The following is an 11,639-nucleotide window of genomic DNA, read 5'->3' as shown; positions in this document are numbered from 1 at the left end:
CATTCCCGCCGCACCCGCAAGCGCACCTTGGCCGGCCGCCTCGTGCCTACGAGCAGACAAAAATGTAGTCAAATGTAAACGCTACGAGGCCCCGATCGCGCTCCCCTAGTGTCCTTGACGGGTGGGGTCTCTGTAGAGCAGGTCCACCTGTCACTCGGCGGAATGTGACGCGTGGTTAGCACAGTTGTCAGGTGTGGACCGCGCGATGATGCTTCGCCACCGCCGTTCCCGGAGTCCACCACCCTCACACGCCCGCACCGCGTGCATACACCGCGACCCGTTTGTTTCCATGACATACGGGGCCCACTCCCGTCCCCGTCCGCAACAATTCGAAGTTTCTCCGTACACCGCGTCCACGGGATGATCTCCACTCGCTTACCCCGGTGGGGCCGGGGGCGCTCGCCCCCTCCCCAATAAAGCCCCGTGCCCGTTGTCTCGAGCGGCCCCTCGACCGCCGCACGAACAAGTATCTCTCGCTCGCTCGCTCGCCGGTCGCCACTACACCGCCGCACCTCCGTCCAAGCGCTCCTTCCGGGCTCCGGCGATGTCGGCGGCGGTCGGGGGCGCGGAGTTCCACGGGTTCCGGGGCGCGGCGGCGCGGCTCCCCAGGTCGCGGATGCTCGGGAGGCCGCTCCGGGTGGCGCCACCCGGCGCTTCCCCGGCGGGCGGCGGCGGGGGGTCTTCCGCGGGCAGCATACGCGCCGTCTCCGCGGTGAGTGCTCTTCTGAGGTTTCGTGTTTTTGCGGGAGAGATTCCTCGGGCCGGGGCGTTTGGAACGGCGCCATTTTTAGGGGATCATGGTTTTTGTTTTTTATGGGAATTAAGGAATGTTCTGTTGAAAATGATACGGCGAAATGTGATTTCAACCTGCGGTTTTGGGTGAATTTGTCGTTTCTTTGGTTAGCTTGTACATGATTTACGCTGGTGTTGGTGTATTTGTCCAGTGGTGATGGTGTTGGATACTTGGATACAGTATGGACTATTGATTGTGTTTCTCAGGAATTCTAGAACTAGCAAGGAAGAGACAAATTTTGTTAAAATTAGTTGTTCTTTCCAGTATTTTCGTATTGTAGTAGCAAGTAAGAGACAAATTTTGTTAAAATTAGTTGTTCTTTCCAGTATTTTCGTATTGTACTAGAATGTTTCCTGCGAAAGCAGTCACATAAGCTCTGTCATCAGTGGAAAAGGTTCCATTTGAAAACGTAAATAAACTTTTTCCAACAAAAAAACATTGTATCATATTCGTCTCTATACCCTGGAATGTTGGTTAAAACTTCAGCTATAATGTGTATTGCGAATTCCATTTTATAGAAAATGCTCTGCAATTACAGAACACTTTACACTTATGTTACCTAAAGTTCTGAACCCGTGAATCGTGCCTGCAGCCTCTGAAGAAGGATGCATCTGAAGTTAAGCGAAGCAAGGTTGAGATAATCAAGGAAAAGAGCAACTTTCTCCGGTACCCTTTGAATGAGGAGTTGGTCTCAGATGCCCCAAATATCAACGAGAGTGCTGTCCAGTTGATTAAGTTTCATGGAAGCTATCAGCAGTCTGATCGAGATGTTCGCGGGCAAAAGAATTACTCATTTATGCTCCGAACAAAAAATCCTTGTGGAAAAGTTCCAAACCAGCTTTACTTGGCTATGGATACACTAGCTGATGAGTTTGGCATTGGAACACTCCGTTTGACGACCAGGCAAACGTTCCAGCTGCATGGCGTTCTTAAGAAGAACTTGAAGACTGTTCTCAGCACTGTGATAAAGAATATGGGCTCAACATTGGGCGCTTGTGGAGATCTCAATAGGAATGTGCTTGCACCTGCAGCACCTTATGTCAGAAAAGATATTCTTTTTGCTCAACAAACAGCAGAGAACATTGCAGCACTTCTTACACCACAATCGGGGGCTTATTATGACCTGTGGGTGGATGGAGAGAAGATAATGTCAGCCGAAGAACCTCCTGAGGTCACAAAAGCCCGCAATGACAACTCGCATGGAACAAACTTCCCTGACTCCCCTGAGCCTATCTACGGCACCCAGTATCTGCCGAGGAAGTTCAAGGTTGCAGTTACTGCAGCTGGTGATAACTCTGTTGATATTCTGACCAACGACGTTGGTGTTGTTGTTGTTTCAGATGATGCAGGAGAACCTGTTGGCTTTAACATTTATGTAAGGCCTATGAAGAACCATCTGCAACCCATCTCTGCATTTGGAACGCTTTTCTCTTACCTGTTAATTCATTCTATAATGTCTCTCTTACCCTATTTTCCAGGTTGGAGGCGGCATGGGAAGGACACACCGAGTGGAAACTACATTCCCTCGGCTGGCTGATCCACTGGGTTATGTTCCAAAAGAAGATATATTATATGCTATTAAGGCCATTGTTGTCACACAGAGAGAAAATGGAAGAAGGGATGACCGCAAGTATAGCAGGATGAAGTATTTAATTGACCGCTGGGGAATTGACAAGTTTCGGGCTGAAGTTGAAAAATATTATGGGAAGAAGTTTGAAAGTTTCCGACCATTGCCAGAATGGCAGTTCAACAGCTACCTCGGCTGGCAGGAGCAGGTATAATTCCTTTGTTGTCTTAGGCAATCCATGCTAATATGTGTTCTTTTTTAAAAAGAGAAACTGATGGTACCTTGTTAGGAAGGATGCTCCAATATGTTGTAAAAAAAATATTCGTTTACAATGAAGTATCAAATGTTCTGTTACTTCCCTTAATACTTCTAATTTTTACATAACATACTTACTTTTGCCTTTACTTTGTGGTCTAGAAAAGAGCATTTGATAAGTCTGTTAAGCCACTTACATATCTTGCTCAGTCACAACATCTGTACTTGAATTAGCTATTTATTGATCTCTAACTTACCTCTGTTTTGTTTATTGTAGGGTGATGGGAAATTATTCTATGGGGTGCATGTTGATAATGGCCGTGTTGGTGGGCAAGCAAAGAAAACTTTACGAGAGATAATTGAGAAGTATGATTTGGATGTTAGTATTACCCCAAACCAAAATCTTATTTTATGTGGGATCGATCAGGCATGGAGAGAACCCATCACTGCAGCTCTTGCTCAAGCTGGCCTGTTGGTAAGGTTTTCATTCTCTATTTCATATGCCTGGTTTGTAATGTACAAATATATTTTCGTGGTGTACATTAAATTCTTTCAGTGCTCCTTGCTTCTTCTGCTGCTCCTCTTAATACCATTGTTCTTCGTATTACTACTTCACCACATACTGATGCTTTTCTCACACTAAAAATTCCCAAGAAACTATAAGCACACATGATTGCTTTCCACTATAAGTTGGATTTCTGCAACATTGTGGCATTCTGGTGGAATATGCCTAATGTTGGGGTGTTCATGTATGTAGGAACCAAAGGACGTAGACCCCCTGAATTTAACTGCCATGGCATGCCCTGCCTTGCCACTGTGCCCTTTGGCACAAACAGAAGCTGAACGAGGGATCCTGCCCATTCTTAAACGAATTAGAGCAGTTTTTGATAAGGTATTTATCTGTTATGTTGTGAAAAATCAGTTTAATAGTTATATAGTGTGTATTAGAGCCTTGTCATTTGATATTACTGTATCTGCTTAATAGGTTGGTATCAAGGATTATGAGTCCGTGGTTGTGAGGATAACTGGCTGCCCTAATGGATGTGCTAGACCATATATGGCAGAGCTTGGTTTTGTTGGTGATGGCCCGAAAAGTTACCAGGTAATAAGAATAGTGAGATATTTTGTACATCGTTTTGGTTACATTCACTTGGCTACCATAGATCTGGCTGTACTCTTTGCTTTTCGGTTTCTTTCTTATTTACTGTACTCTTTTTTACTACGACCATAGATCTGGCTGGGTGGAACACCAAACCAAAGTACCCTAGCAGAATCGTTTATGAATAAAGTGAAGCTCGATGACATTGAGAAGGTTTTGGAACCACTGTTTTCCTATTGGAATAGCACACGACAAGAAGGTGAATCTTTTGGAAGCTTCACAAATCGAACGGTAAGTGGATTCTATTCTTTGTGCATATACTGTTCCTGTTAGTAATTTGATCCATTTGGAAGGAAAACGGATCCTATGATTTGAAGGAAAGTCACGGATAAATGGTATTTTTCGTGAGAGGACAAACAGTAATTTGCAGTTAGCTACTGCAGCACGAGTATTGTTCATGAGGATACTGTGCTTATTCTACTGTATCAGTGGTACTGTAGCAGTAAAGTGTCGTACTTCACCAATGAATCTTGACCGTCCATTTCCAATCCAACGGTTCACATACTCCTGACACAGTGGCACTACTTACTAGTCACTGGAAAACCAACTAGATAGCTTAATCTTCACTTTTATGTATTTGTATTTCCCATCAGGAGAAAGGCTATATGAATGTGCATACTAATTCAGAATTTACGGCATGATTGCACCTGCATGTTCTGTTTGAATTGATAGTAAGATACCAAGCTGCCTATCATCAACTGCAACCATTGTACCAAGGTGCTAGTAGAGTTATCCATGAAACAAGCCTGTGTTTTCAACAGCAGCTTAAATACCAGTATGGATCACTAAGAACATGTTTATCATCAATCATGTTGGACTCCTACATGCTAATATTTGATAATGTCAATTGATTTGCTGGGGGGGGGGGGGGGGAGGGGCAAATCTTTGTCAGAATTTTCAGATGGTGGGATTGCAATCATTGAATGGTGTGCTTTCTATAAACTGGGTGAACACTCGTGATTTCCACTAGTGAAGCCAAACTATCATGTTGCGAATTCTATTTTGCATATGTTCTTTTTGGACTTGCTCTAGTCCTTTATTTATTTCGAGAACTGGCTTTTACTTCGTTATCTCATCCATCGCTTGCATTTCAGGGATTCGACAAATTGAAAGAGGTGGTGAACAAGTGGCAATCACCATTGGCCGCTTGAAGAATTGCTTTGTTGGATAAGTTCCAGGGTCCCAGCACAATTTTGGCCACGGGATTGAAGGGTTCTGAAAAGAGGGTGAAAGTTTGACAATAGTAAAATGAAGGCTCGGTTTTAGCTTGTTCCTTGTGTTTGATCGGTTGGGCAATCGAATTTTTTGTGTGTACTTTGAAGGAAACTTCCGTCAATTTGAGAATAAATTCCTCTCAAAGTTGTACCTGAGAATAAATTGGGGCAAGGTAGTGAGTCTTGCCATTTTATTAAAAAAATTAACCTCCTGAAAAATAATCCTCCAATAAGAATGGCATGTAGGGTCAATGTTCCAAATATAAGACCAACCCCCCGCGCCCTTTTGTGAGTACATTCTCTAAGCATGGGAGGCAGAGGTACAGAGCATCTGCGCCCATTGGGAGCTCACCAAGCATTTTTTTTTGCGGCAGCCTAGCTTAATGCATGTACATCAGCGATAGCAAGCGGACATCGAGCGGAAGACAACGTCGTGGCGATGTTTCCACAGCCACCAGCAGCACAACCGGATGAGTGGGCGGAGGGCACCGTCGGGGGCAGTGCAAGGTCCCACAGGTGGTCGACGTCCTGCTCGGAAATTTGAACCCCAAAGCGCGCCCAGGAACCCTGCGAGAAAGAGCAACCGACGATCAAGTGCGATTGCCCGCACACTTCTCGGGCATCGTCATCAACACAGTGAGTGTGTCGTGCTCCGGCGACCACGGGCACGTCCGAGGTGTCGCGCAGGCTGACGCCCACGAGAACTGGTTGCAGGCGCACGAGCTCGGCTTCGGCTTCCGGTGTCAGGCGGGGGACGAGGTAGCTCTGTTGGCCGGCTTCCATCAGGACCATCACCCGGCGAACGTAGATCACGGGGCGGGCAGCGTGGGTGGGGAGAAGAGCGCCGGGATCGCACTGCTGAGCGGCCCGAGGGGCAGTCAGCAATCATGCCGAAGGGAGGTGAGTTTTGCCATTGTTCTGGACAGACTGAATATGGGCTCTGGTGCAGGGTTTGAAAATGCGACGATAACCGCTCGGTTATCGTGGTTATTGGCTAATTCAGTCCGCACCGTATTTAAAAATCGAACGGTTATTGATCAAGCTCAAATTCAAAATTTTGATAAAAATTTAACCAATTTTTACGAATTTCACTAAATTACTGTATAATTACCGCGGTTGCCAACTTTAAGCGTTTTCAAGTCCATCGAATTTGTGAACACTGCTATGGTGCAGCGGTTCTGGAAAGAAATAGGCATTTGATTTCCAGTTTTTGGTGGGCCAGATCCGCACGAGATACGGACCATCACCTTCTCCTCTTTGGGTCTTTGCATTGAAGCCCAGCCATAAGTGATGTGCTGCTCGTTCTGGCCTTTTGGGCTGGGGCAGTGGGGGAGGGACTGCGTGTTTTGCTGCGTGCTCGTGCTAGAACATGAAAGGTTGCGGTATCCCGACGAGTTTTTTTTTATGTTTATATTTTCTAACCTAAATAATTAAATAAATGCACCCCGGATGAAAAAATTACAAAAATAAACCTACCGCCCCTCTCTCCAAAAAATACTACTTTTATAAGTTCTAACAATTGTCAGTATCTCAAATAAATTTCCAAAAATCTAGAAAAATTCACTAATATTTTTCTTATATGAGGGACTAATTTTTCAAAATTATTTGCAGCCATAGATTATATGGTGAAAAATGAGTTCTTTTGTAATATTCTATTTATATGTATTTTTATTATTTTATGTGATATTCTTCTTTTAATTCAATTTGATCCGGACTCAGATCTGGTTACCATGAAAGGCATTGTGTTGGAATATGTTGAACATACATTGTTGAGGTAGCTCTCGAAAGAAAGAGGTAGCTGGTACTCTAAAGGCCGAGGAGAAAAAGTAGAGGTTGAAGACATCTCGCAGGAAGAGTGGTTCAACAAGTATATACCATTGAGTTTGTTACTACCAATGTATTTCACGTAAGGTATTCATGTGCCGTATGCTACGTGTATCGTATCGTTGTATTACAGTTTATGAGGGTGTTGTCAATTTAGTATAACTAGAAGTAATGTAACCCGATGTCTTGTCTTAGTCTTATATAATATTTCTTTATACCATACAGTCAATGGGTGTATATGTTTGAATTCAAATTGAATTAAAAGAAAAATGTCACATTAAATAATAAAAATACATATAAATAGAGCATTATAAATGAACTCACTTTTTCACCATATAACATATGGCTACATATTATTTTAAAAATTAGTCCATTATATAAGAAAAATATTAGTGAATTTTTCTAAATTTTTAGAAAATTATTTGAGGTACTGACAATTGTTAGAAGTTATAAAAGTAACAATTTTTTTTTAGAATTTTAGTTTAAATTCTACACATATTTTTTTAGTAAATCTAATTAAAATAGGTTCCATATGGATTATGGAACACGTAAAAAAAATTAGAATTTTTTAGAAACAAAAGACTACTTTAGCCTGTGAACAGTATTTTTTTTAAAAAAGTAATTTCATTAACTAGAGGCCAACATCAGCGGCCACAAGAGCACTTACATCAGCTGGAGTTGTATCATGCCAGACTAGAACATCTCCTACCTGAAACCTAACACCCAAACTGACTAGTTTATGAGCTACCCTATTACAAGAACGAGGACAGTACGAAACCCGAACATCAGTAAACCTAGTGAACAGTAATTTTTGGCGCTACGGTAAGTGTCTAACCGCCCGGGTCTATTTTGCAGATTTTTTTTCTTCTGAAATACATTTATTTAATTATTTATGTTAAAAATATAAAAAAACTCGTATCCCAACAACAACGAAAGCTGCAACACGGTGAAAAAGGCCGAGCCTGACGAGCCTCGTGTCACTGTGCGCATGTCGGCACGCGAGTGCCCTTTTCCCCACGTCTGGATCGAGAAACTGCTGCCACTGCCCAGGCGAATGGGGGCTCGTCTCAGCCGCCGCACCTGCACCCGTCACCCCAGGCTGCAAAGCTGGGCAAGTGGCGGGCAAAAGCGCGGCCTCTCTGGCGCGCGCAGCACGCCGACGGCCCACCCCGTCTCGGACTCTCGGCCCTAAAAGATCCGACGCGATCTCCCCGCCGTACGCGGCGGAAAGCGACCGGAGAAAACGTTGCGGTGCAGTGCAGAGGCGACCACTTTACCGCTGTCTCCGTCTACCCCCCAGCAGTGGTGGAGAGCTACGGAGGCGCGAGCGGTGGGGGCGGGGACGGACAATGGCGCGGCGTGATAGGAATCGGAAAAGGAGACCGGGAGAAGCACGCGAGGATCACAGGCGGCGGGTACGGCGGGCACGTCAACGCGCGCGCGGAAAGGCGCGAACAGAACCCGTGATCCCAATCCGCACGCGCTGCCACTCACGCCGCTGTCCACTGCGCCGCGCGGCAGCGGCAGTGAGAGCGCCGCTGCAGCGACTCCGCTCGCCTTCTGCCCGGGGATCACGTCGGTGCAGTGGCCGTCGTACTGCTCCAGCAGCTTGGGCTATGTTTCGATGACGGATACGTGTTACCTACCTAGACCGAGATCGAGCTGTTAGCAATATCGTCCAGACGATATCAAGTGGATAGTAGTACCAAGGACCGACAATTGTCCGTGCAGTAGCGTACGTTTGTCAATCGCAGTGCGCTTTCGATGCTTGGCCCCAACTAAAACAAGCATGGAAGAAAGAATAAATTTCATAAACTAGTACTATAAAACTACAATTTCTAAGATTTATTTCACAAACTATAATTATTTATGTTTTTTATAATACAATTTTTTTCTGATCCCATTCGCCAAACATTGATATGTGAGATCAGACTAAAAAATTATAATTTTATATTAAAAAACACAAATAGTTATAGTTTTATAAAATAGATCTTAAAAACATAATTTTATATTATAAAATATAAATAATTTAGTTGTAGATTTGTGAAATTTACTCAAGAAGAAACGGGTCACGGTTCAGCTGCAAAGCTGAATATGCTGGCACGAATTATCCCATCGCATTGGTCGGCAATTCGGTGGCACGGACATGGCGAGAGGACTCTATGTTGGCTACGTGTAGAGTAGAGTACCTGCTTGCTGTGGAACTGATCCTCTGACGTTGGCTTAGCTACGTCAGATTGCAGTCCGCGTTCTAAGCGCAGAGAAAATATTGGCAGCAATGATACTCGAAACTATTTTGAAAAGCAACAACTAAAAATTCGTGTGATCTCATACCAAAAAGAACAAGCATGAAGTAGTATTACGCGTGACAAACCAAAATTTGTGTGATCTCATCTCATACCAAAAAGATTCAGCATGGGTAGTATTACTTACGAACAGCTAAAATTCCTGTGATCTCACGTAAGAAAGAACAAGCACGGAGTCGATTTACTTACTTATTGGATCCATGGTGCACTGCGTTGGCCTTTTCTTCCATCTCAAGAGTGCAGAACTTGTTTTGATGGCAACAGGGAACTAGATCTTCAATCAATTGCTTCTTGCATCGCTTTCCATCAGTATCTTTTTTCCCCCTTTGGAAGTGACAAGAGAAGTTAAAGGATCGCCCTTTTTCTTGAATCATGAAGTAACGGAGGCCCTATTCACGTAGGAGTAACATTCTGCGAGAGTTGCACCATCTGTTCTGTAGAAATACTGCTTGCTGGTGATTGCCAATTGGGCGCATGTTAGGGAATGGTAAATGAACACAAATGGAGAACCTTACCAGCTCTGAACGGCTCAATTTTGCAACAAGAAACAAAAGATTACAACTTAACAGGAAGTAATCAGCGAGGTACTCTACAGATTATTACATCAAGGACAAGGACACGAGGAGACCACAACAGCGCATCACATAAAGCCACGCGGCTAACATAGCCTGGGAGTGATTTTCTCCCGGGGATAAAAAAGCCAACCCAGGGGAAACATTAGCAACGAGATTACTCATCAAATTATGCTGCTGGCTAGGTACTCTATGGAGTAGTTAAACTTGCTCAAAAGGGAGGAGGGGAGGATTAGCGCTACAGGAAGATGAAGCATTCCATCGCCACCAAGGGGTTGTCCAAGGACTCCTTCCCTTCGCCGTCGCCGGCGGCGGTGGCGGCAGCATTATCCTGCGCTCGCGGCGGCGCCGGTGGAGATGCAGAATACGCAGGCCCGAGAAGCTGCATCGGCGGCGAGAGCTGGGGAGGCGCGGGCGCCTCCTGCCCATGCCGCGGCGACGGGCGGCCGCACGGCCTCGCCGTGACAGGCGGCTTACACTGTGCGCCGGAGGTGGCGGCGGCGCCCGCGCCCGCAGCGCGGCGCTGGTCCTGCGGCCGCTTCGCTGCCGGCGACGGAGACCTCCGGCCAGGCCGCTCACCGGGGTCGCGCCGCCGCTGCGTAGGCGGCGGCGAGGGGGACGCGCGCCCGCCACCGGGGCGCCCTGTGCCGGGGGCAGTGGCAGCACCTCGGTCCCGCCTGGCGCGGCCGAGCTCGCCGGACACGGCTGCGCGCCTCATGGCCGGCACCTTCGCCGGAGACCGCTCGGGGCCCGCAGCCGTTGTCGCGGCCGACGACTCCGACTTCTCGTCGCCGGAAGGCCCGGAACGCGCTGCCCCCACGGCCCTACGTGCCATACCACCATCCCTCACCCTCGCACCGCCGCCCTTCGCCTTGGGCGCCGTCCCCCCTGCTTCTTGCCCCACCGATGCAGCCACTCGCCGAGGCCTGGGCCTCGGCTTGGCCTTCGGGGTCTCCGAGAGCACCTCCTTGACCTTCTCCTCCTCAGGCGGCGGGGGCGGCGGGTCGCGCGCCTCCGACCGCCGGCGAGAGTAAGCCTCCCCCGCCGTGCCCAGCGGCTCGTCGCACTTCTTGCTCACCCAGCAGCCCATTGCCTCCCTTGTCCTCCTTGCCTTCTTGCTGTGCTACGCGGCCATTTCCCGAGAGCTGGGGCCTGGAGCAGGTTCTGGCCGGTGCTGGTGAGGGATGACCAGATGAGCGAGCGGGAGCAGGACTGCAGGAGGGGTAGTTTGGGAAGTTGTGGCGAGAACGCCGAGGGGAGAGCGTGGCGTTGGGTTTCCCTCCCGTTGTGCTTTGAGTTGTCTGAGGAGAACCGGGAGTCAAAAGGGCTGAGTGAGCAGAGTTTGTTGTGTGATGCGGCCATGCGGGCTTAAAATTAAGGACGCGGACGCACGTGCATCCATGTATTTTTTCTGGTAAAAAATGTTTTGAACAGACTTTTCTTTTCTAATACTACATTCATTTTTAAATAACTGTCACCATTAACTTTAAGTATCAATATTTGACCGTCAATTTTTTACAAATACACATATAAACCATTCTAAATATACAACATACTTAAACTATTTTTTATAGCAAATCTAACAATACTATTTTTATTTTACTTGCTTAAATATTTTCAAAATTATTGTTAGTCAAAGTTACTAGTTTCTACAGTATCAGTGCCAATTATTTAAAAACGGAGGTAGTAATATCTTATATTGCGTGAATGGGTGTAAACAAGAAAATTCTGTTTCGCACGTGCGGGGTGCGCTGCTCGCGCCTCTCGGCAGGCCCACTTCCGATTTTTGGAAGATTATTTTAAAAAACCTCTCTCTTAAATAAATTCGAGCAAACTTTTCTGATTAATATTTACTAAAAAAATTCTCAAAATTTTTCTCGTTAATTTGTTCAGATAACTTATTCAGAAAAATTTCCCAAAAATAGAAAGACGTGAGAAGAAAATTTTTC

The 11,639-nt window shown here is 46.1% G+C and overlaps 2 protein-coding genes across 2 annotated transcripts; one reads left to right on the top strand and one right to left on the bottom strand.

The window, feature by feature from the left end:
* Positions 1-433: 433 nt before the first annotated feature.
* LOC133884609 (sulfite reductase [ferredoxin], chloroplastic) lies at positions 434-5,210 on the top strand. The gene is made up of 8 exons (XM_062324075.1): positions 434-712; positions 1,386-2,168; positions 2,272-2,568; positions 2,893-3,090; positions 3,373-3,507; positions 3,601-3,717; positions 3,847-4,005; positions 4,869-5,210. The coding sequence occupies exons 1-8, from the start codon at positions 545-547 to the stop codon at positions 4,923-4,925; spliced, it is 1,914 nt and encodes a 637-aa protein (XP_062180059.1). The 5' UTR covers positions 434-544; the 3' UTR covers positions 4,926-5,210.
* Positions 5,211-9,620: 4,410 nt separating this feature from the next.
* LOC133883955 (uncharacterized) lies at positions 9,621-11,025 on the bottom strand. Its single transcript, XM_062323365.1, has one exon. The coding sequence runs from the start codon at positions 10,778-10,780 to the stop codon at positions 9,929-9,931; it is 852 nt and encodes a 283-aa protein (XP_062179349.1). The 5' UTR covers positions 10,781-11,025; the 3' UTR covers positions 9,621-9,928.
* Positions 11,026-11,639: the final 614 nt, after the last annotated feature.

Source organism: Phragmites australis, chromosome 11 (genome assembly GCF_958298935.1).
Source record: "Phragmites australis chromosome 11, lpPhrAust1.1, whole genome shotgun sequence".
Lineage (NCBI taxonomy): Eukaryota > Viridiplantae > Streptophyta > Magnoliopsida > Poales > Poaceae > Phragmites > Phragmites australis.
This window is presented reverse-complemented; position numbering and strand designations above follow the sequence as displayed.